Below are 25,209 nucleotides of genomic sequence, written 5' to 3' on the forward strand. Positions count from 1 at the left end.
AGATGGTAGGCTATGGCAGCAGTGACAGACCTAGTCATCTGGCAGGCACCCACATTTCAGGCGGGAAACTCAAGCGTGTTGCTCTGCTGCCAAAGGTGCCAATTAATATAGGTCAGTCTTTCCACTGTTTATGACTGGCTGACTGCTGAGAGTGTGGACACTGAGCTAGCCAGGCACATAGCTATACTGTAGAGACTTGCTATAAATAAGCTCATAGGTGATTTTTGAGTTTCGAATGCAAAAGGGGCCCTTGCCATTAAACTCAACAGAGGCCTATAGTGTAGGCTACTACGCTTCATAGTAAGTAGCCTATGAATGATTCTGCTGTTCACAGTTTAGCATGCAGGCCATTTATGCCACAAAATTATAAAAAAAAAAAAATAATAATAATAATAAAGGTGACTGCAACTTTTTATCTTACAATTCTGACTTTATTTCTCACAATTCCTAGTTTATATTTTCCTAGTTATTTTGAGTTAACATCTCACAATTCTGACTTTCTTTCTCAGAATTTGAGTTTATAACACTCAATTCTGACTTTCTTTCTTGCAATTTTGAATTAACATTTTGCAATACTTTCTTTGTTTATATCACACAATTTTGATTCCCTCCCCCACATAATTGCATGTTTACACTGTAAAACAATTTTTTTTTTTATCACAACATTTTTTCTTTTGTCCAATCAACTTAGATTATTTATGTGGTTCAGATAACACAATATTTTGAGTTTTTGTTGATTAAACCAATCTCTTTCACTGTATTAACTCATTTTTATTTTATTTCAACTAGCTTAATTTTAATGCAACCAGGTTAGGCTATACTTACTTTAAGTTAAACCAACAATATTATTTTACAGTGTATATCTCGCTTTTTCCCCCCACAAAATTTCAGTTTACATCTTGGAATTCAATGTTTTTCCTCTCAGTTCTGAGTTTATATCTCTTGTAAGGGGTGACTAATTTTGTGGACGAAAGGATTTGTCTGTATCATGAAATGCTATTTTCTTCACAAAATGTTTTGGTAAATTTCATTTTGTATTACAATACTAATATTTAATTTACAAAACGTCTTTCGAGATTTTCACAACAAAAAGCAAGAATTATGAGATATAAACTCATAATAAACTTTAAAAATATAGTCATTATTGTGAGATCTAAACTCAAAAATTGTGAAATATGTCAGATAAAAAGTCGCAATTACTTTTTTGAGTTTTTTTAATTTTAAGTTAGAAAGTTTAGAGACCCCCCCCAACCCCCAAAAAATTTTTTATTTAACTTTAAACTAGGGCTGTCAAACGATTAATCGCGATTAATCGCATCCAAAATAAAAGTTTGTGTTTACATAATTTATGTGTGTGTACGGAGTATAATTATTTTCTATATATAAATACACACACATGATATATATATTTAAGAAAATGTGTTATTTATATATAAAATATTTATATATAAATTATATATAATATAAATATATATACACAGTATGCAAATATTTCTTAAATATATACATGCATGTGTGTGTATTTATATATAGAAAATAATTATACACCGCACACACACATGTATTATGTAAAAACAAACTTTTATTTTGGATGCGATTAATCGCGATTAATCATTTGACAGCCCTACTTTAAACCCAATGGTTTGGTTTGTACATATTTGACCCAAACACGAGTTGACAACCAGCATTTTTTAGAGTAGGATGCAACACCAAAACTGGTTCAAGACAGATTTTTCCTGTTTGAAATGGGTGTCCTGGTGAAGAGGCACCTGGTCAATGGGATGGGTTTATTATGGGTGGGTAGATCTAAGTCTTTCTCCAGACTAGCAGCTGTTCCTCAGGTGAGCTGCAGGTGACAGATGCTGCGAGATCACTGCAGCAGTTCACTGTACTCATACCTTATTTACTCTTTTGAATTTTCTGAAGTGCAGTTGCACATCAACATGACATCAACAGTCACTGCATCAATGGATTAGGATTAATTAAATTCTGTAAGAGCCCTGCAAAAGGGTCCAGGAGAAAGCTGAAGTCATTGTGACCAGTAAGCCAAGCTCAGCAGATGGCCAAAGCATCTTATTATGATAAAACCTGAGAGAAGTCATTTACTGGGGCTGAGTCGAAGGAAACAGTATAGCAAAAGTTAATCTTATAATAGTGTGCATGATGAGCACTTCATTTCAAACTGAAGTACAGGGATTTGATTTAGCAGCCAGACTGGTCTAGGGGAAGATAATTGTTGTTACATTAAATATATGTTAGTGGTTGATAAGTTTGACATGTTTATTGGTCAGACCTTTTCTGTGCCACTAGCCCCCCCAAAAAGTTGTTTTCTTTAATTCACAGCAATCAAGAATTTATTATAGGTAATATATAAAAATATACGGTAACAACTTTAGTTTAGGGTCCAATTAACTGTTGCTTATATAGGATATTGGCTGTTTATTAGTAGGCTATACTTATAAAGCACATATTAATGCAATTCTGCATGACCATATTCTACATCCCTTCATCCTACCTAATACCTAAACTTAACAATAACTTTACTAATATGCAGTAATAGGAGTTTGAGGCAAAAGTCATATAATAGTTAATAATAAAAATTTTACCCTAATCTAAAGTATGACCAAATATGCATAACACACATACATATAAAAATCCACAAATGCATAGAAATATGTTTCTTAGGATTAATGTTTTAATTTAAAAACAAACAAAAAAACAAATAGGGATTATAAGTAAAAATCTAAATTTGAGAAAAGTGACGAACAGTATTTCAGTGCAAAAAAATTATAACACACTGCAGTTAATTACATCAAATCCTTCAAATATTTATAAATAAAATATAAGGCAAATATTGAGCAATGAAATTACTATTTTGAGGTGAGCATTTATTAATATCCAGTGTGGTAAAAAAGAAGAAGGAAAAAGTTGTTTAATAGTGTGTTACAATTGCCCTCAACCAATGTTGCAGGTTGTAACATTATGACTTATAAAATTCAATATTACAATAAATTATTTCTAAATGCAAATATGTTGATGATGCTGTTACTTCTGGCACATGTACTGTACACGTTCCTTACACCAAAACATCACTGGTCTGTGAGTTACAAAGCAGAATAATTGCCCCGAGTCTCCCCCAGTATAGTATCACAGGGTTGTTAATGAGTCAACGTGGCTATTAAGAATGCACATACACAAAACAGCTACAGTACTACTTCTCCTAAGCCTTCTGTAAAGGAGTCATTCAATCAGCCTCAGAAGCCCCATTGGTGGCCTCCTGGCAGTGGCTTTTCCTACGGTGCTTGGACAAGATTCTCTAGAGCATGTTGGGAGAGCTGTGTGCCCGGGCCTCACGTCTGAGCGCCAGGAAAGCGCCCTCCTCCCTATCTTTCCCCCTGGGGACTTGTAGCCTGCCTCTGCTGGGGAACACAAAGAGGAAACAACAAGCACAAAGGACCTGTTTATTCCCGATGACCCAGATTCCAGAGCTTTGACGAGGGGAGATAAGTGACAGGCTGTTCAGTATTGGTCCTAAACCATCACCAATCAAAAGACCACAGCGAGGTTTAATCCGCCACACCTTGACCGCTCAGAACAAGACCACATAGTCTCTCGAACGCAGAGAGTCATCACATAGGAATTCATGCTTGTGAAAAGTGTGTAATTGCACTGGCAGCGTTGTTTATTGGTTGAGTAATGGCATGAAAAGACTTTCCACTGAATTCAGAACAGTACGCAAACATGTTTCCTGCTCATTTTATGCAGTATCAGTTAAAAGTTTAGAATAATTAGGACTTTTTATTGTTTTTGAAATAAGTCTCACCAAGGCTGCATTTATTTGATGAAAAATACAGGAAAAGTAATAATGTGAAATATTATTACAATATAACTGTTTTTATTTGAATATTAGAAAGTGTAATTTATTCCTGTGATGTAAAGCTGAATTTTCAGCATCATTACTCTAGTGTTCAGTGTCACATGATCCTTCAGAAATCAGTTTAATACTGACTTGTTGCTCAAGTAACATTTCTTATTATTGTCAATATTGAGAATAGTTTTTGTTGCTTAATAATTTCTAAGTAATGGCTGGTGAGTAACTTACATTTTAAAATACATTCAAATTAGTGCTGGAACACGATTAATCGCATACAAAATAAAAGTTTGTGTTTACATAATGTATGTGTATACTGTGTATAATTATTTTGTATTATGTAAATACACACACATGCATGTATAATTTAAGATTTTTATTTATTTATATATAAAATATTTATATTTCTATATAATGTATAAATATATACACAATACATTTATGCAAATATGTCGTAAATATATAGGCTACATGAATGTGTGTGTATTTATATATACAAAATTATAATAGGCTACACAGTACACACACATATATTATGTAAACGCAAACGTTTATTTTGGATGTGATTAATCGCGATTAATCGTTGCCCAGAAAACAGGTCTTTTCAATTGTAATAAATATTTCACATTATTTCTGATAACTGAATTTTTTATCAAATAAATGCAGCCTTTGAGCAAAAGATACTTCCTTCAAAAACATAAAAAAATCTTGATTATTACAAACTTTTGATCAGTGTATATCAAATGCATAAAAGCCTCTAGGAAGTGTTTATTGTGCAAGAATCGATCAGGCCTGTGTGCATTGTTAGCGAAAGAGCTGTGAGCCACCTGTTTGGGGGAGTGTGATGCTGGGAGGGGGAGCAGCTGCCCGTGTGTGTCGGTGGGGGTCGACGGGCGTCAACTTCTGTAATTTGCAGACTCATTATGTATGGTGGCATTATACGCACCCCGTGCCCTCCCCAAGGATCACGACAGTCCCAGCTTGGTTTGAACTGTGCCGTCGTAAGCCATTCTTAGTGAGCTCATGCCTTTAGGAACATAAACAAAAGCTTTAAATCACAAAGAGACCAGATTTGCTGCATTCTCGTAGGCTACTGTGCTAAAATTCACCAATTTATGTAACAAATATGATGCAGGAGGAATATAGTGTATGAAATTATGCACGTTCATAAAATAAAGCTTTTGTCACTGTCTGAGCTTAGTTATTTCATTTATATGTTTGTCATGACTCAGACCTAACCTGAGACACATGGGACGGGGAAGAAGCCCCTGCTGGCTGTCCTGCACGCGCCCGGTCCATGACCGATTCATGCTTTGAGAGTACCTCAATGACGTCACCCTCTCTGAGTCGTCTGGAGTAGAGGCTGACATTTTTTCGGGAATCCCACGGGTCACGGGATTCCCGTGGGATTCCTGCAGGATGGGAGTCATCTTTGCTATTAATCACGGGATTTGGACGGTACAGGATAAATGGTTAACGGGAGCAGACGGGAGCGGGAATCAACCAATAGCAAAGACGACAAAAAAAAAAAAAAAGTAAATGCACCATTTTGTAGTTTCCTTTTAACCTGTTAAGCCTCACCAGTGCGTCGGCGCACTGAAGCGTTTTTTTTATTTTATTTATTTAGTTCAAAGTTACTATCAGATTTAATGTTATACATTGACAAACTATAGGCTACATCATTAAAAAGATATAATACTCAAGTTTCAGTATTTGACCACTATTGTATTCTGAGAAACTTATAGTGACAGTTATTTCTTAATTTGTGTCAGGAGTTATGAAATGAAAAAAATGCGTCGATACCTTTAATATGAATTATGCGCGTCAGCCGCTTTCATTCACAAAAAAACCTCCCGTGCTGTCGTCATGACAGCGATACACAAAATAACGTCCCTCAGGGCTTTAGCTCAAAAATGTGCAGATTTTGAGAAATATTGATAGATTCTCATAGATTTACATCAGATTTCTATTGACAGGAATAATATTTATTGAATTTATACCCATAATTGGACTCATTATGCAAGAGCATAATTGATGAAAATCGTTAACATGTAATTAAAAAAAACTATAAATGTAAACTATAAATGTATTGTTTACTCAACAATAAATGAGAAAAAGGCAGCTTTATGTGCTGTTTGGGTTTATTAAACTATTGTAGACATGGTGTGAACTATGTACTGTTTTTCTTTTATTTGCTGTCTTACATTTTCTGGAGAAAATCTAGAAACGGGCTCAGCAGCTGGTCTAAAACAGTATGGAGAGCAGATTAAATCAAATTATGTATTAACTAAACACTAATTGAAGAAAAAAATATATGGGAGCGGTACAGGAGCGGGAGTCAGTTTAAACAGGAGCGGGATGGGAGTGGGAGTCAATTTACCAGGAGCGGGATGGGATGGGATTGTTTTTAAAACTTTGGTCTGGGAGTGGGACGGGACAAGATTTCTTTCTATGGGAGTGGGACGGGACAGGAGTGAAAATCCACTCCCGTGTCATCCTCTAGTCTGGAGGTCCCATAGACATATATTTAATATGCCCTGGTCCGGCCATTCAGGCGTGTAGCAGTGTGTTACCACCATCTAGTGGACAGATTATGAATTATATACTCCCGTTTAAGAATTAAATATGGATTACCCCCCCCCCCCACCCCCACCCCCAAGTCAAAACTGGAATGCACAGAAATGCAAATAATTTAAAATGAAATGAAATTGCTATTTATGCAGTGGATTGTCCAAATTGTTAAAACAAATTTGTCTTCCAATGTGTTCAACATATCAACAAATGCAATAATACTCAAATTAAGTCAGACATTAGACAACTCAAATATGCATAAATAAGCACAAATAGGCCAAACACATGCTAAATCGCGAAGGACAAACCTTGTGGAGAGAAAACGGTTGTGAAAACCTCAAACTGTCCATTGCTTTGCATGTAAATGTGCTGTTGCATCCGGAGGCCTGTTTGTGAGATCCACTGACAGAGATCCCTCTGTTTCTGTATCTGTCCTAAATAAACGCTGCTCACTAATCCACTGCTGCTGATATTTAGGGCTTACTTGACATCAACCCAGATCTTCTGCAACAATATCTTTTGATAACATACTGTGGATGATGCTGCATGCATTTTTGAGTTTCGAAATGTATATGATGAATATGTAAATGTTTTGCAAGATTCTGTGGACACAAAAAATTATTTAGATTCTGCAAATATTTCCAAGCACTCATGCAAACACATTACTTATTTATTTTGGGTTTTTAAGGTATGTCAGAGTATAGAGTACAGGTATACTGCAATAACTAACCAACCAAATAGTGTATCAATACACACCCTGCATCCTCAGCACAGCAGTGCTACTTGATTTTGGCATTAAGTGTGCCCTATATTTCTGTCCATTGGCGTGGGGTGTTTGTATCGTTATTGTTTGACTAATGATGCTTTGCAAGCCTGACAGCAGTCAACAGATGGGTACTTCCCCTCCCAAAGCCCCCCAGCTGATCTGAGATGGTGTTGGTGGTCAAACACCATCCGTCAACTCAAGAACAGGGTATTATTTTGCTTAGAAAGAGCCACCAATTCTGTAGACGCATCAATATTTTGAACATATGGCGTCTTGTTTTTCATTTGGTGGATGGGTGAGGGTATTTATGGTCATTTAATTCGCATTAAATTACTACATCATTGAAGTAATATGCAACTAATAATTGCCTCATAATCAATCAAGAACTACAACAAATCCAGACATAAATGTTGTTTAGTTACAGTTTAGCTTGGTCAAATGTCTACGTTTTTTGTGAGGTCATTGCAGTACATTTATTAATTTCTTAGATTTTTAACCAACGCAATTCATTAAAAATGCATTTGGATGCATTACATGAATGTACCTCCAGGTATTGATTTTAAAATGTTTAATGAATAAAAAATAATATTTTTCTGATATTAAATGGCAAATAACCATGTCAGTATGCTAGCATGCGAGAAGTACAGACCCGTTTAAGTTCTTAGAAGTAATCAGCGAACCAGATTATGCTAACATTTCCAGAACTATCAATATGGTTTGAAAATTAAACTCCATTTATTCCTTAATGGAACAAATATAGTTATGGACGCAGTCCAGAAATGAACAAATGCAAGAAATAAGAGATTAGAAGCATATTTGGATATTAACATGTTGCTGACACAACTGCTAACAGTGAACTCAAAAAGCTGATATATATAGTGTATATATAAACACACAACATATTTATAAAGAAAATTTATTTATTTTTATGAAGTAGTTTTGCACTTTTTTTATTATAATCAAGCATGTCCATCCTATTTCTTGAAATAATACATTTTAAATCACAAATTATTTACACATAGTAGTAATCTTTAGCATTAGATGTTTGTATTATCTATAATTTAATTTATAAAAATATTGTATCCAGGCAGAATTTTAATATTTGAACTTTTTTGGTGAAATATTTGCAAGATTCAACGAAGAACATTTGACATATCAGAGAAGATTTAAATTTATTGTGAATTTACTTATGAATAACAGGTGGCAATATTAAATCACACCATACAACAAGAAAAAGTCAAATTATCTTCAGTCCAGCACTGCATCCATGACATTTATAAAGACGGTAAATCTGAACATCAAAACACAACCATATTGTGCAGATTCAAACTCCAGCACCAAGGCACTCAAAGTTATGATTTTATCTGACACACGACAGGTTGACATCATGTGTACAATATATATAGGATTTTACAGTAAAAAGTCCACACTGCTGTAGATTTTAGCGCTTTCCTTGCTTCATGTTAGGTTTCCGTCCTTTGCCTTTGGGACCCTTTCCTTTTCCACCAGCCATTCCTTTTCCTTTACCTTTACCTTTACCAGACATGTTACCCTTTCGTCCCTTCTTTCCAAAGCTTTTCTTGCTCTTTTGAGCCGATTCCCTGTCCTCTTCCCTCATTTGCTTATTCACAGCTTTCGTGACATCAAGCCGTGGCTTCTTACTGTCCATTACTTTTAGTAAATCCAGCTGTTTCTGTTTCTCACTACCAAAGTCACCAATAAGAGGCTGGAATTTTCTCTTTTTCCCAGTGTTTTTGGACGTTTTCTCCTTGGGCAGTTTCTCCTGGAATTTACCAACAGAGGCGGTGGAAATCTTGGCAACACTGACAGCTTGTGCCAGCTCTGATTTGGACTGCTGAGGGGTGGGAGCGAGCCCCATTCCAGGCACCTTGATCTTCTGAGCTCTGGCGACGTTCTTGAGTCTGTTGTACTCATTCCTGGCCACTCTCTCTTTCTTGGCTTTATTCCTTTTTGCAAACTGGTCCTCGTTGGGATCTGCAGTCACTGGGACCTCAATCAGCCATTCCTTGGTGTCATCATTGGCACGTTTGTAACCCCATCGCCTCTTCCATTCCTTGTGAACTTCATCCCACACAATGTTGGTCTTCTTTTTCTTCTGAATGCCCTTCAGCTTGGCAAACTGTTCCCATTTTGTAGGAGGCTTTGGTTTCGGTGCAGGCTTTTCCCTGGGTAATGGTGTGGTTGGATCTGGTAGCTTGGCGACGATTACTTCTTCAACCTTTTCTGTTGGAAGTTTCCATATCTCGTTGATGAGAAGTTGTGTGTTATCTCTCGCTAAAGAGCGTAGAAAGTCTTCCCCTTTGTTGTCTTTAAATTCTCGCGTATCTACCCGGTTCTTGTCAAACGCAAGCAAATTACCCGGGTCAAATTCGAGATCCAACTCTTTGTTTACTGTAATACTTCTTAGTTTTTCAGCCTCGTCTCTTTCTGCTTTAGCGAGCACGTCTTCTATGCTGCACGAAGCCATTTTGGTTCTAATGACACACAACGTGGTTTTCTCACATGTGCTGCTGCAAGCGGAAGGACTTTATTTCAAAATAAAGGACTTGAAAACTCACTTTTTCAAAAACTCAGATATATTTGTAAAAATATATATAAAATGAATGCAATCGTGTTTTGCACACAAAGGTTTAGGAAAAATAATAAACGTAATATAGTAGTGTCTATTTATTATTGTTACAAAATAAAGTACTCTTCGGAAGTCAGGAGGAGTACCGACAAACTAGCGAGGCGTCCCATCGGCTCTGTGGCGCAATGGATAGCGCATTGGACTTCTAGATTGAAGAATGGGGTTATTCAAAGGTTGTGGGTTCGAGTCCCACCAGAGTCGAATTTTGTGTTCAGAATGAATAAAATGTCGATAGGCGTCAGAAGTTACCTTGAGTGTTCGGAGATATGATTCAACCAAACAATGATTCATTGATTCATTCCGAGAATGTGTGAATCGTATAGCTTACCTGAACTTCTTTGTTCTATAGCCTATTAAATCTATTTATATTTATCACTGCAATGCAAATATGTTCAGATTATTTCGAGTCTTTTGAAGAACACTAACATACAAACCACAGAAGTAGTAAATAGACGAATATGGTTACTGTTTAGAATAAAGATATAACAACAGCAAACATATACTGTAAAATGTCATTTTCCAATAATTTTAAAGGGAAACGAATGTAAAAATCCTTCATGTTATTTAGGTCATGTTTTTAGTATTTTTATTGTTAAACTGATTGTGTTTTGTATTTGTGTGGTTATTAGTCAAATAAACAATATGTTCTATCTGGCTACTGTATGAAAAAAAAATAAACCTTGGTAAATAACAAATTATATTAAAATTATATTAGAACTGTGCTTTTCAAGTCTCCAACCTTCTTAATATTTCGTTGTATATATATAAAAAACTGAATCAGGTTTGTCATAGATAGGGTTTGTCTAACCTAACGGATCACTGAACTAGTTCAGATCAGATTGGACGACTGTTGACAACGTCATATCCGCTGCTCGAGTTTCCCCGGGAAGACACTTTGGCGCGGAATCTGTTGTTTTGGCTCGGCGCGAAGAGTGAAATTCTACCTCACATCAGGCACTTATTTATGTTAATGGCTCCTGTCTCAAATCCCGATAAAGACATGGACGGTGGGGATTGTGGTGAGCGTGTTTACAGTGCTTAGTGTTATTAGCTTACACAATATTACTGCAATTCATTAAGACCGGTAGCTTGGATGCCTGTACTAGCAGCGGCAGCGCTGATATAATATTAAATACAAATGAACTTATTTTCCTATTCAATCCCTACAATATGCGTTTATGCAAATATACTTATGTGTAATGTGCTTTTCTTTGACGCTTCATCATTTGAATGCAAATTGAACATTAATGTCAATGTTTACTCTGTCAAGTTACTCTTTCCTACCCGATAAGTTACATAATTACCTATTCATATGATGATGAATTTGCAACTATTTCCTTTGTGTAGTAGACTATAGCCTGCAGAATATCTTTTTACATTTGCAATAACATCTTTTTAATAAAGAATGCTTAATAAAATTGTGTTTCTTGGACCATTTAAGTCTTTATTATAATAATAACAACAGTACAATCAGTGGTTTCTTGCACTTAGCTATTTGGATTTTTCACTAATCCCACCAGAAAAATCTAAATATAAAATATTTTTATAGGTACCAAATTGTTATATATTTTTTCTTTAATTACACAAATATTATTACTGTTTTCATATTACATCCCTTTAAAATAAAACAATAATTAATATGTGTAATAATACTTCATTGTTTTTTATTTTCATTAATAACCTAAAATCATACAGTGTATGATTAAACTAAGTGACCGCATTTGATAAATAACAACACTGTGCTTTGTTTATGATCTGATGCTTGTCATTTCAGTTTGCTATATAGTACGATTTATGCTTGTTGCAGTTTGATTTTACTGAAGCACATTTCCTTGTCCTATAGATGCATCCGACACATGTGGCATTGCTGCCTCACGTTCCAGGCGGGAGAAAAAAGAGAAAGTGGGGCGCAAGTCGGCTTTAGAGCAAATAAAACGAGCCAAGAAGGGAGAGAAGGTTAAATACGAGGTACGTTGCATGTCAGCCGTTGGTACACGTCACCTGTGCTGTTCCAGTGTTTTGACATTGTCTTGTGATCAGGTGGAGGAGTTCACCAGCGTGTATGAGGAGGTGGATGAAGAGCAGTACTCAAAAATGGTGCGGGAGAGACAGGATGATGATTGGATCATTGATGACGGTCAGTTAAATTTTCATACCTCTCTGCTAAACTCAATGTTTAAAAGCACACCAGCTGAATGTATGTTGTGTTTGTCAGATGGGACAGGCTATGTGGAGGATGGCCGAGAAATCTTTGATGATGAATTGAATGATGATGCACTGGAGAAGGGCCCTAAAAGTGAGTGTTGAACAATCAGTGCCTTTCATTTTCCTTTTTTGCCAATTAGCAGTACTAAGCATTGTTCATTGAGTTGTCTTTACCAGTTTATAATCGCTCTCTCTTAAACAGGTAAACAGGGTGGAAAGGGAGGCGATTCGAAAAAGAATGTGAAAAAAGTGTCTGTCAGTAAACCCAACAGCATTAAAAGCATGTTCATGAATAGCAATGTGAAGAAACCTTCTGAGGTAAGACTCAGTTGTTCACTGTATGTTTTTTTTTCAGTGTAATTGACCTTTATGTAACCATTTAATCTAAACATTAATTAAATGAACTTGCACTTAAATATTTAAGGAGTAGTTCAACCAAGAAGGAAAGTTCTGCCATTATTTAGCATTTGTAATGGAGGTCAAAGAGGTATAATTTTTTCTGTAGTTTGAACAGAATTGTCTTTTTCCATGATTTGCGTTGTAGAAACATGTGGATCTGTCTCAAGATGATCTGCTGGGAGATATTCTGCAGGACCTGCACTCTGAGGTGAATGTTTATGACCTTTTGTATTAATATATAATGGTCTACTTTTAATTCAGACATCATGTAGGCGCTTTCAGTCTACAATGTTCATACTTCATGTCAGTCATTGCAGCTTTATGACCTCATGATCATTTGAATGTTTCACAGAAGCCAGTTTTGCTCACTCCACCGCCAGTCATTACTCTGAAGAAGAAGAAGAAAACACTGGGATCCCCTATGAATCCATTTTCAGTCAAACCACAGGTGCCAAAGGTAGTTATCCCTTGTTCAAAAGGATAAAACATGGATTTTTTTTCTTCGTGAGACTGAAGATGCATACATTGGGTTTCTGTCACTTTTATTCAGAATGGATGCATTAAAGTGATCAAAAGTGACAGTAAAGACATTTATAAGTATAATATATGTTACAAAATATGTAAGGTCTGTTATTTTAATTTTCTATTCATCAAAGAATCCTAAATGTATCATGGTTTCCACAAAAATATTAATCAGCACAGCTTTTTTTCAACATGGATGTTGAAAAATATTTCTTAAGCACCAAACCAGCATATTAGAATGATTTCTGATGGATGATGTGACTTTGAAGACTGGATAAGGCTAATTATATAAATAAATATATATATATATATATAAATATATATATATATATATATAAATATATATATATATATATATATATATATATATATATATATATATATATATATATATATAGTTTTTACTGTATTTTTGAAAATCAAAATAAATGCAGCTTTGGTGAGCTCAAGAGACTTCTTTTAAAAAAAATCTTACTGACCTCAAACCTTTAAATGGTAGTGTAAATAGGAAGTTACATACTGTAAGTTACATAAAATAGTCACTATACAAACCTTTTGTCCATCTCTCAGAATTCACCTGAGGTTCAACTGTCGAAGCCCAGACCTGTGGGGACGCGGATTCCTCCAGCTGAACCTTCACCTAGGTCTTCTGCTCATATTAAACCTAGTAAACCTGATACCACACAGATAAAGGAGCCCAAGACAGAGGAGCCTGAAGGTATGTCTGGCCTCAATATTTGGGTGAAATATCTTGAAAATATGTTGCTTTTCATTCTTGTTTTAAACTTGTAATTAGAAGATGCAATTGAGTTTGATGAGATGGACTTTGATGAGCCCATGGAAGCAGAGATCCTGGAGGAGGAGCCAGTGAAAATGAAGGCTGAGCCTGAGACCACACCCACTGTTAAAGTGGAGCCCAAGGCTGAGCCACAGGATGAGATGTTAATGTATGTTTGCAACACACAGGCAATGCATTAATGCAGTATACTCTACTAAGGATGCTATAACTTTCCTGTTTGCTCTCCTCAGATCTGGACTGGTTGGTGGCATGGGCTGGGAGAAGATGGAGGAGGGGGAACCAATGGACACTCCTGTGGATGTGCAGGTGGACTCAAGCCAACTCCCGCTGGTGGAGGGACCTGATGGAGATATGGTTTTCCGCTTTTACTGGTTGGATGCTTTTGAAGACTTGTACAACCAACCTGGTGAGCGTCTGCTCCTCCATGATTTTGCATAATGTGTATACAAATCCTAATTTCCAATGGTTTTGGGTCTTTTCTGTGACTCATAATTCATGATTTATGTAATCAAATCAAAAGCTTGAACTTCAAATTATAAATTTTAATGTTTTTTTTTCCTATTCCTACATAATTGAAATTATTTGATTTCCCTAAAAGGAGGTTCTTTACTTTTTTTTGTTTTCCTGTCAAGGTGTGGTGTACCTGTTTGGAAAGGTCTGGATTGAGTCAGCTAAAGCACATGTCAGCTGTTGTGTTGCTGTAAGGAACATCGAGAGGACGATGTATCTCCTTCCTCGAGAACATGTAAGACTGCCCTTATTTAGTCGACATGCAGATACAAAAATATGCATCTTTAACTCATTTTTTTGTGCCACTGTGATTTAGAAAGTGAATCTGGCAACAGGCGAGCAGACGAACAGTGCGGTAGGAATGATGGATGTGTACCAAGAGTTCAACAGTCTCTCTGAGAAGTTCAAAATCATGAAGTTTAAGTCCAAGGTAATTGCTGCTATCCATCATTTCTGCTTTCTGTGCCTTGGAAACTACAAATAAACAATTATAAAACGTGCTTCCCCTGTTCCAACAGCCGGTGACCAAGAATTATGCTTTTGAGATCCCAGATATCCCTTCACAGAGCGAGTACCTTGAAGTCAAATACTCTGTGAGTAGATGTCTCTCACTTGTACACCCAAAACAGTCATGGCTATTTTATAGAAACTTCCTGGAATGAGTCTGAAGTGTTTTTTGTAATGTGCACATTCTGTTTCTGTAGGCTGAGCTTCCTTCATTGCCATCGGAGCTGAAGGGCTCAACATTTTCCCATGTGTTTGGCACCAACACCACCAGTTTGGAACACTTCCTCCTTAATAGGAAGATCCGGGGACCATGCTGGCTTGATGTGAAGACCCCTCGTAAGATTTAATCTCTCTTGTAAAACATACAAACAAACCATTTCTCTGCATTTCCTACAAAATTCAGCATTCGGTGACACTTGATAATCATCCAAATATTGTAATCATTTACTGTGTCCACTCTCGCCATCACCTCTAGAGCTGAGCAATCAGCCTATTAGCTGGTCTAAAGTGGAGGCTGTTGCACAGAAGAGTGACCTGATCTCAGTAGTTAAAGACCTGCCACCACCTCCTCTGGTCGTCATGTCCATAAGCCTCAAGACTGTGCAGAACCCAAAGACCCACCAGAATGAGGTAAAATCTGGATCTGATCACTCTGACACTCTCTGCATGTATCTGATGCAGACAATGAGATTCAAAATAACTGAATATTAAATCACACTCGTTAGATTGTAGTTGAGCCGCACTTGTGAATCTTTTAAGCAGTTTATTAACACTTTTTCTTCTTGTGTCTTACCTTGAGCAGATTGTTTCACTCTCTGCCCTCATTCATCATCAATTTCCTCTGGACAAAGCTCCACCACGGCCCCCTTTCCAGACCAATTTCTGTGGTAAGTTCCTCCACTCTGCTCTTTATAGCTTGAGTGTGAGAGTAATGTCCAAAACTCTCCAATGAACATCCAAATTTGTTTTAACCCATATAACGCATTCCGATCATTTTTGAGCCAGAAGAGATTTCTGAATACATACATCTAAGTTAGATTGCTCTCAAAAATACATATGTAAAATACAAGGCCTCTTTCCCATATCTCTCAGATAGAAAATGTAGGTTTCATAAATTTTGGAGTCTTTTTGAGCAGTCATGAGGTAAAAGTTCAAAGTACTTGCAGGGTTTTTTATGCATTTTAAGGCTTAAATTAATATATTTTTTCTATTTTGATATTTCTATATTTCATTTTTTAAACATCACAGCTTGTTTGAGCTTATATAACTAATTATTTTCTGTTGCAGTGGTGAGCAAGCCCAATGACTGTATCTTCCCATATGATTTTAAAGATGCGGTCAGGAAAAAGGTAATTGTTCTTATCTCCCAGATGAAGTTTGCTTTGTTTTGGATTTATGCATAAGATGATAATGTGTTCAATAAAACCCTCTTGCTTTTGCATTTTGATTTTCCTCAGAATGGGATTGTGGAGATTGCCGGTACAGAGCGTGCACTTTTGGGTTTCTTCTTGGCCAAGATGCACAAGATTGATCCAGATGTCTTAGTGGTGAGTTTAAATGTGTTCAGTAAGCTCGTACATTGCTGATGCATTTTATTTATATAATTTTTTTCTAATTTGACTACATCTTCCTTCTGATGCTGTAGGGCCATGACATTTTTGGTTTTGACCTTGAAGTGCTCCTGCAGAGGATCAGTGTGTGCAAAGTGCCTCACTGGTCAAAGATTGGCCGTCTAAGAAGAGCCAACATGCCCAAACTGGGGGTCAGAAGTCTTCTTTGACATGAAGTCATATCTGATTATGATTTTTGTCAAGCAAGCAATGTTTTAATCCATTTGTGCATCTTTTTTTAATCTCAGGGTCGCAGTGGCTTTGCTGAGAAGAGTGCCACTTGTGGACGCCTGGTCTGTGATGTTGAGATCTCTGCCAAAGAGCTGATCAGGTGTAAGAGTTATCACCTGACTGAGCTGGCTGCCCAGATCTTAAAGACAGAGAGGGTTGTGGTGCCACCAGAGAACATCAGGAACTTCTACAGGTTAGCTGGCACCTGTTGGGTCGCATTTGAGTCCTCCCTTCTTCAATCATGAGAATATTTCCTATTATTGCAGCAGTGTTTAAATTTGTCTATTAATTTCTTTTTCTCCTTTTTCAATAGTGATTCCCCGCACTTACTCTACCTTTTGGAGCTCACCTGGATGGATGCAAAGCTGATTCTGCAAATCATGTGCGAGCTGAACGTGCTGCCTCTGGCAATGCAGATCACCAACATTGCCGGTAACGTCATGGTAAGATACCTTTATAAATAATTCCACTTTTTACTAGACCTATGGTAACCACATTCTAGAATAGTGTTTCTTATTTAATATACAGGGTGGGCCATTTATATGGATACACCGTAATAACATGGGAATGGTTGGTGATATTAAAGTCCTGTTTGTGGCACATTAGTATATGTGAGGGGGCAAACTCCTCAAGATGGGTGGTGACCATGGTGGCCATTTAGAAGTCGGCCATCTTGGATACAACTTTTGTTTTTTTCAATAGGAAGAGGGCCATGTGACACATCAAACTTATTGGTAATGTCACAAGAAAAACAATGGTGTGCTTGGTTTCAACGTAACTTTATTCGTTCCTGAGTTATTTACAAGTTTCTGACCACTTATAAAATGTGTTCAATGTGCTGCCCATTGTGTTGGATTGTCAATGCAACCCTGTTCTCCCACTCTTCACACACTGAATGGCCCCCAAGGTCTCCCGATCTGACCCCCTTAGACTTTAATCTTTGGGGTCATCTGAAGGCAATTGTCTATGGTGTGAAGATACGAGATGTGCAGCACCTGAAACTACGGATACTGGATGCCTGTGCTGGCATTTATCCTGCGGTGTTGCTATCAGTGTGTGAAGAGTGGGAGAACAGGGTTGCATTGACAATCCAACACAATGGGCAGCACATTGAACACATTTTATAAGTGGTCAGAAACTTGTAAATAACTTATGAACAAACAAAGTTACGTTGAAACCAAGCACACCATTGTTTTTCTTGTGACATTACCAATAAGTTTGATGTGTCACATGGCCCTCTTCCTATTGAAAAAACAAAAGTTGTATCCAAGATGGCCGACTTCTAAATGGCCACCATGGTCACCACCCATCTTGAGGAGTTTGCCCCCTCACATATACTAATGTGCCACAAACAGGACTTTAATATCACCAACCATTCCCATGTTATTACGGTGTATCCATATAAATGGCCCACCCTGTATAATAATGTATAAGACACACAAATGTCTACGTTCTGGTTTATATGCCAAATATTTTATTTATATTCCAACATGTGAATCAATCACTTTGATTTGCATCCTGCTTGCCTTTTCAGACTAGTGGTTTAGATTTTCACTAGCTCTATCATGTTTTGTATATTGTTTATATTTATTGTCTTATTAGGTCAATTCAGTGCGATATCAAATAAAGCATGTAATTCATGCTTTTCTAATGCTTGATCTTTCATCAGTTCTCTTGTTCTCCTGCAGTCTCGTACTTTGATGGGTGGACGCTCTGAAAGGAACGAGTACCTACTGCTCCATGCTTTCCATGAGAGGAACTTCATTGTTCCAGACAAGCAGTTCTTCAAGAAGCCGCAACAAAATCTGGTATTAGATTTTTTTTCCCCCCTTTATTGAAGTTTTCAAACCATTTTAGTGTTAATTGATTCTGTTCCAATACTTTTTTTTGTCTTTTAATTTTGTTCTTAGGCTGAGGATGAGGATGTTGACCCAGGGAAAGGCAAATCCAACAAAACGAGGAAGAAGGCAGCTTATGCTGGAGGTCTGGTGCTGGACCCAAAAGTTGGTGAGTCATTGTGTCTTAAGGGTTGTCAAAAGTACCGACTTCGGTACCAAGTCGGTACTGAAATTTAAAAAATGTGATGCTTTGAGCGCTGTTGGGCGGAATCATAAACACCTGTGATTGGCCATTGTGTTCACAAGCTCATCGGATATGTCTGTGATTGGCTACAATAATCAACGCACGGGAGCGTTTGAGAGCACACGTAAGTGTTTGAAAGTGTTTTGAAAGCAGGAGTGTTTGAAAGCACAAGCAGGCATCTATCAGCGCCAGCGGACCGATCCGCTGATAGACACCTGCTTTCAAACTTTCCCATGTGTATCTGTGTAAGCGCTCGCTGAAGAGTGTCATTGATGTATATTTACAACATGTTTTTGAAGTGCTGATCATTGTAGCCAATCACAGACATAATTGATTAGTGCGTGAGTACAATGGGCAATCACAGGTGTTTACGATTCTGCTCACCAGCGCTCAAAGCGTCACATTTTTTCAATTTCAGTACCGACTTGGTACCGAAGTCGGTACTTTTGACAACACTATTGTGTCCTTGTGGATCTCATGGGTTGTGTTTATTTTGTGCCTCCCAAATCATATATTCTATCTTCTGCCACCAGGTTTCTATGATAAGTTCATTCTGCTGTTGGACTTCAACAGCTTGTATCCCTCCATCATTCAGGAGTTCAACATCTGCTTTACTACCGTAGAGAGAGGAGCGACCAATGCACGCAAGAAAACTGAGGTGCGTCGAGGGGCCGGTCGGCTGTGCCTGCATGGGTAGCTTTGTATATTTTAAGCATGCCCTAAACTTCCATGATTACAGGAGGATGAAGATGAAATTCCCGAGCTGCCAGATCAGAGTCTGGAGATGGGCATTCTTCCCAAAGAAATTCGAAAACTGGTGGAGCGCCGACGACAGGTCAAACAGCTAATGAAGCAAGCGGACCTCAACCCTGACCTGTACTTGCAGGTAAATACAATCCCAGGAAAGACTTAAATACCTTTCTGCATTGATAGTAGACTGTTTTGGCAATTTGAACACCTTGCATGTTAAGTGTCTTATCCTCACCTTTTTTTGTTTTAAAACACTGAAGTAAAGACTTTCAATGCATTCAATCCTTGACGAATCTCCTCTCATAGTATGATATCAGGCAGAAGGCCCTTAAGCTGACAGCTAACAGCATGTACGGATGCCTTGGCTTTTCCTTCAGTCGCTTTTACGCCAAGCCTTTGGCTGCATTGGTCACTCATAAAGGAAGAGAGGTATGTAGCAATACACATTACTATATTTAGTGGGTATACTGTTTAGATCTACTGTACTCCTGTTGCATGAAAGGTTTTTGTTTAACATGTTTTTTGCAGCATTGAGCATTGTGATCAATCACAGATGTTGCACATGAATGCAGTGTCCAGTGAGTCAATCAGACGCGTTTGTTCAACGGTCACGATATCAAGGGAAATACTTAATTATGATTTTTCCTCGGTGTGCTGACACTGATTGAAACAGGATGTTGGGTGGAACGTTTTTAGTACTTCAACTTCCACTTATTTCAGTTATTTAGTTGCTAAGGCAACATTTCTAATATTTATATTTGGTTTTGTTTCAGCTTTATTATTTTGAACAAAAAATATTTTGTTTTTGTTTTATCAATAACAATAGCTTAACAATAGTTTTCTGACAAAGTTTCATTCTGACAGTTTCATAAAATATGCAATATTTAGGAAAAGTTTAACATGGGTTTAGATGAAGTATGCCACAAAGTATTACATTACCATTCATAAACCATTGGCACCATGCTCAGTTCCTGCCACTAGAGTGCAGTCTAAACTCAGCCATTCCCGTGTCTCAAGCAAGCTGCTCCTCTGGCCTCTGGCTCTGAAATCACTCTTTCCTCATGAGCCTCTGTTCTCTTTTGTGCTTTAACCAATTTGACTTGATCTCTTGTTCCTTTTATGCCACCTCCTTGGCATGATTGCCGGCTACCTGCTCTTGAGTTTAATGAGACCAGACTTTTGAAAGCCCACTGGGATGTAGCAATACAAACGGCGACACATTCACGTTCATGCCCCTCTCCCTTCTACCACATTACCGCTGGGCGTTGTGGGGCATTGTTTAAAATCTGGGGGAACCAGTAATTACAATCTCTTTGCGTTAGCCCCAGAATTCAACGCGCAGCTTTTTACTGCCTCGGTGTGCCTCATTTGTTACAAGAGCTACAAGAAACCCAATAAGTTCAATGAGAGGAAAAAGGAAAGCTTGTGACAATGATTTCTGCATTTGAGGATTCAATTTTGCAGTGCTGAAACCACTTCACTGGAGTTCACCAATATTAATATGCGATTCTTCATGTCGGCAAGCCCAGCTTGACTCAACAACCCTAATTACTTTGATTAGTCTTATTGTGATACATATTCTCAACTGACAACCAGCGAGGTGCCGAACTGTGTAGTAAGATGCTTTGATAGAGATCAATGGGAAATGGAAGGGGGGGACGGTAGCAACAAATACTCACACTTGCGTTACGTTGACCCCGACATTAGTGCCGTAATTTGAATGCTCATGTATTCAGTTGCCATTTATATTTTGATTAAATGGCTTCTTTATCTGTTGAGAACCATGTCAGCGATAGGCTTTGGTGTTGTGGATGTCATTTTTTCCATGGCGCTAAAGATGCTTGATTTGGCCCCCATTTGGATGCCCTCCTGAGCTTCTCGTCTTTCCTGATTGGCCTACGGTAAGGGGATCTGGACAAGCCCCCGGTGATTCTCGGCTTGTTGAAATATGCAGGTTCTCAGAGCCGTGATGGAGATGACGGCTGTTTGGCACCAGCATCCGAAGGATTTAGTGCACTATATTCCGATTCAAACTTTTAAGAGGGCAAGAAGTCAAATAGCCGATTTTTCTTTTGTGTCTTCCATTGGTGCCAGACACGCAGAACGCAGATCGTAACCGTTATCTAATTTGACAATTGGGTTTTACGATCGTCAAACACTAAATTGTGTCAGATGGCGCGCCAGCCTCAACTTTTGATGGATGGTCTGCTGTCTGCACCATCATTGTTTTGGGATAAGAATTACAGGCGCTCTGCTTTTAATAGAGCTAACTAATGCTTTCTGAGAAGCTAGCTTAGTGCTAACCTGCCTCAGGGGTGTAAATTCAGCCAGCAGGTGTTGTCAAGTGGGTTGAAGTCTAGAGGTGCTGCAGGAGAGTAAGTTTTGAGCTTTATTTGCTGGTTGCCTTGAGTGAAGGAATAGGGTCGGTTTCTTAAGGCAGTGGTATTAACCCTTTTTTTGTTTTTTTTTCCACTTGCAAGGGACTCTCTTCCTAAAATATAAAGACAGCTACTGTATATGTATTTCAATTTATTTCAAACTCAATTTATGCTGTGTGAGAAAAGTGTATAGTATGTTTTATCTTTTTATGCAAACCCCAAAACCATTGCACCACACTTGAGTTTGAATTATATAGTTATATTATATAATTATATCTTTTTTTATGTTTATTTTTTATTTTTTGCTGCTTGTAGGGGTTTGGGAAGGGGACGCGGCGTTCTTTTTAGTGGTGTATTTTTATCTATAGAATCTATAGAAGCAAAACAAGATCAGCGAAGTGGTTAATGTGATGTAAAACTTGACTCTCTTTTATCAAAACTGGTTTACGCCACTGTTTTTTGGCTCATTTTGCTTTATGGCGGTTTGGGGAAATCCCCCTGTTGGCCAGTTAGCAAGAGCTATGTGCATTTAGCCTTACTAGCACTTGTAAATGGACGTTTCCGTGGCCCTTGACCTTTCCAGGGAAACATTTGTTCTGGTGCGAACCCTGTACTCCCCTGGTATGAAATGTATGCCATGGAATAGACGTTTAGGGTTTCATGCTGAGGGGTCCGTCCTGATTGATGTGCCTAAATTTTATTTTCAGCTCTTTGTGCGGCAGCCAGTGTGAAAAGCGGAGCTTCAGCTGTGGAGCTGGGGAGGGGGTTTGGGTCTGGGGTTAATCGAGTGATGTTTACAACTTCTGTCGCTACGGACTGCTGATGGTTCTGGAACGTTAGTTAGCCTGACCTCTCACCCCACCTTGCCGCCAGGCCCTGGACTCCTGTTTACCTAGGTTAGCCGAGTTCACGAGTAAAACAAAACGTATTATGCTGTCACGGATGTCATGCCCTTGTGCCATGGATTCTTCAGATCTTAAGCGGCTGTTGGTGAGATGAGATGGACTGTCGTGGTGACGGGGAGGTTGAGTTAGGTGTCATCTGAGTAAACATTGTTTCCTTGCTGCTCTCTCAGACTACTTATCCAGTTGTCCAAATTACAAAGGTAATTTTTAACCTTCCCAGAATAAGATGCAAGTGCCCTCTTCCCCCCTGTAGTCATTGTTGTATGCACCGTTTGACCTTGTGGTCTTTGGTTGGGGATTTGCTCCTGATATCACTGGACTTAACAAATAGTCACAGGGCCCAAAGAATATTTTTGGATTTGGGCGCGAGATGCAGTCGGCCTCACGTAGCTTCACGTTCTTCACACAACTTCCCTCATGAGCTTTGCACCTTTTAATTTAGGCTGGCATCTTGAGTGATGTGTTGTTCTTAACTAATGCCTTCTGCGGACTCTTTTAATGTTGTGTCTTTAAATTTAATGACACGATTGATGTCATATTCCCCATTCGGCTCACTGAAATGTTTCTGTTTAGCTCTAATGAAATCTTTATCCTAGAGACTGGTATTACTGTTGTTAATGAATAAGTGGAAAGAATAATGTCACCCTGCATGTGTTGAGGTGTTATTCAATTTTCCAATGATGTAGTTCAGTAAACTGTAGAACATAGTGTTGAATTACACTGCATCCTCCTTTAGAATCAACAAGCTGTTCTGCTTTATTCCCGAAGTCCATTCGAATGAAGATACTCAGTTAGAACAAATATAATGGCTGCATCCATTGTCCCCCTAAAAGTCCTATTCATATAATAATAATAATAATAATAATAATAATAACAATAGTAATAATTGTTTATTTTAGTTTTAAGTGTTTTGAGAATTTTAGTGTTTTAAGTGAATTCAGAATTTTAAGAATTAGAATAGTGGTTACCCATAAATTGCCAGTAATAAAATTCAATATTTTTATTTTAGTACCGAGATTCTATTATATATATATATTTTTTTATTTTTATTTATATATATATTTTTGGTTTTGATTTTAATTTGAGTTAGTTTTAGTAAATTAATTTTGATTTAAAAAAACAAGTCTATAGTTTTTATTACTTTTTTATTTGTTTTAGTTGTTTTAGCATATCAAATTAAACTAAATGAAAATGAGAAATGTTGCCTTTGCAATAAATTTAAGTTTAACAAATGTTTAACAAAAATGTTTTTTTTTTTAAATGGTTTTAGTTTAAGTATTGGTTAACTATAATAAGCCTTCTGTCAACTAGCCCGAAACGTTCTCACACGGGCCCCCATGGATATGAAGGTCTTGCAACCCGTGTTGAGATTATTTGTACAGTATGAGAAAATAGAGTGCATTAGTGTGTCTATGTTTGAGCTCAAGCTCTTAATTTAGAAACCAGATCTAATAAATTTTGTTGGGAAATATTGATCAGAGGTATTATGTAGGGGTTTGGGAAGGGGACACGGCGTTCTTTTTAGTGGTGTATTTTTACCTCCAGTTATGAATGCCAGGCTGCCCGCTAAAGTGATTTCAGGCGGTCGTATTAAATCAGAGAGAGAATTTGCAGTGATATTTTACCCCATAGAGCTCAGACTCCATGTGATCTGCCCCGATTGCTTCCACATGGTTTATGTAGAATCTGTGCACAGCTTTGTTGTATAAATGTCTTTAGAAATGACTGTCATTTTACTGTTGTCTTTGTGTGTTTGCTGTTGTTTCGTCCTTTGGATCATGATTTGCACATTGTCTGAGAGGTGACTTTGTGTGGCCATCTATCTAAAAGATGTGTTTGCATGCTACGAGGGCAATTCTTTTTTGCGCGTCCCACTGTTGTTTAAATCTGTGTGTGTGTGTGTGTGTTTTAGATCCTCTGGGCAGAGGATAGAGAGATGACAGCGGACGTATTTCACCCTGACAGTGCTGTGTGGTTGTTGCTATTTCAGGCAGAGGACTGTCATCCTCAAAATGCTTTTCAGCAGGATGCTTTTCAAAACAATCGTCACCAGATACTTTCTTTTACAAGGTTTCTGTAGCGCTCTGGGGCTTAAAATGCCTGCTATGATGTGCACCGAAGTCAACAGAAGGCCAGATGCCCCGGGCGAGCAAATGGCACCACAGGGCATGAGGAATGAACTGTTTATGAGAGCAGCCGTAGACTTCGTTTTTTCTCTATAACCGTTCCACCAGCCGCTTGAAATGGTTGGGAAGAGATAAATGAACGTGTTAATGACAGACCTGTCAATTGGGGCAAAAAGATGGAGGGCCTTGTGTAGACTGAGCCAAACACTCATGTTCTGTCAATCACTGCAATCTGAGCCAGTTGCTTCAGTTCATTGGTGGTATTTTAACACCATTTTAACTTTAGGATGCACTGCTTGGTATCACCTTCCATTACGTGCTTATTGG

General features: G+C 37.8%; 2 protein-coding genes across 4 annotated transcripts in view; one reads left to right on the plus strand and one right to left on the minus strand.

Moving 5' to 3' along the window:
- Positions 1-8,119: 8,119 nt before the first annotated feature.
- On the minus strand, positions 8,120-9,735 carry rrs1 (ribosome biogenesis regulator 1 homolog). Its single transcript, XM_081352295.1, has one exon. The coding sequence runs from the start codon at positions 9,694-9,696 to the stop codon at positions 8,650-8,652; it is 1,047 nt and encodes a 348-aa protein (XP_081208421.1). The 5' UTR covers positions 9,697-9,735; the 3' UTR covers positions 8,120-8,649.
- A 937-nt stretch (positions 9,736-10,672) lies between these two features.
- Positions 10,673-25,209, plus strand: part of pola1 (polymerase (DNA directed), alpha 1) — a 62,577-nt gene continuing 48,040 nt past the window's right edge. For 2 of the 3 annotated variants that reach the window (XM_081352218.1, XM_081352220.1), the window contains exons 1-26: positions 10,673-10,877; positions 11,702-11,826; positions 11,899-11,995; positions 12,074-12,154; positions 12,266-12,381; positions 12,608-12,670; positions 12,815-12,919; positions 13,555-13,702; positions 13,781-13,931; positions 14,014-14,189; positions 14,416-14,528; positions 14,610-14,723; positions 14,812-14,886; positions 14,998-15,136; positions 15,276-15,430; positions 15,603-15,687; positions 16,088-16,149; positions 16,258-16,347; positions 16,446-16,562; positions 16,659-16,834; positions 16,955-17,084; positions 18,330-18,449; positions 18,552-18,648; positions 19,257-19,381; positions 19,463-19,609; positions 19,780-19,902. In XM_081352218.1, coding sequence (XP_081208344.1) covers positions 10,823-10,877; positions 11,702-11,826; positions 11,899-11,995; positions 12,074-12,154; positions 12,266-12,381; positions 12,608-12,670; positions 12,815-12,919; positions 13,555-13,702; positions 13,781-13,931; positions 14,014-14,189; positions 14,416-14,528; positions 14,610-14,723; positions 14,812-14,886; positions 14,998-15,136; positions 15,276-15,430; positions 15,603-15,687; positions 16,088-16,149; positions 16,258-16,347; positions 16,446-16,562; positions 16,659-16,834; positions 16,955-17,084; positions 18,330-18,449; positions 18,552-18,648; positions 19,257-19,381; positions 19,463-19,609; positions 19,780-19,902 — 2,985 coding nt within the window. In that variant the 5' untranslated portion in view covers positions 10,673-10,822. The remainder of the gene's footprint in view (positions 10,878-11,701; positions 11,827-11,898; positions 11,996-12,073; positions 12,155-12,265; positions 12,382-12,607; positions 12,671-12,814; positions 12,920-13,554; positions 13,703-13,780; positions 13,932-14,013; positions 14,190-14,415; positions 14,529-14,609; positions 14,724-14,811; positions 14,887-14,997; positions 15,137-15,275; positions 15,431-15,602; positions 15,688-16,087; positions 16,150-16,257; positions 16,348-16,445; positions 16,563-16,658; positions 16,835-16,954; positions 17,085-18,329; positions 18,450-18,551; positions 18,649-19,256; positions 19,382-19,462; positions 19,610-19,779; positions 19,903-25,209) is intronic. The other variant, XM_081352219.1, reaches the window with a different exon arrangement.

The sequence above is a fragment of the Scardinius erythrophthalmus genome, assembly GCF_964197995.2.
Source record: "Scardinius erythrophthalmus genome assembly, chromosome: 22".
Lineage (NCBI taxonomy): Eukaryota > Metazoa > Chordata > Actinopteri > Cypriniformes > Leuciscidae > Scardinius > Scardinius erythrophthalmus.

Bases quoted from the DNA above. Each gene is read 5' to 3' on its own strand.
- rrs1 (XM_081352295.1), bottom strand. From the start codon at position 9,696: ATGGCTTCGTGCAGCATAGAAGACGTGCTCGCTAAAGCAGAAAGAGAC.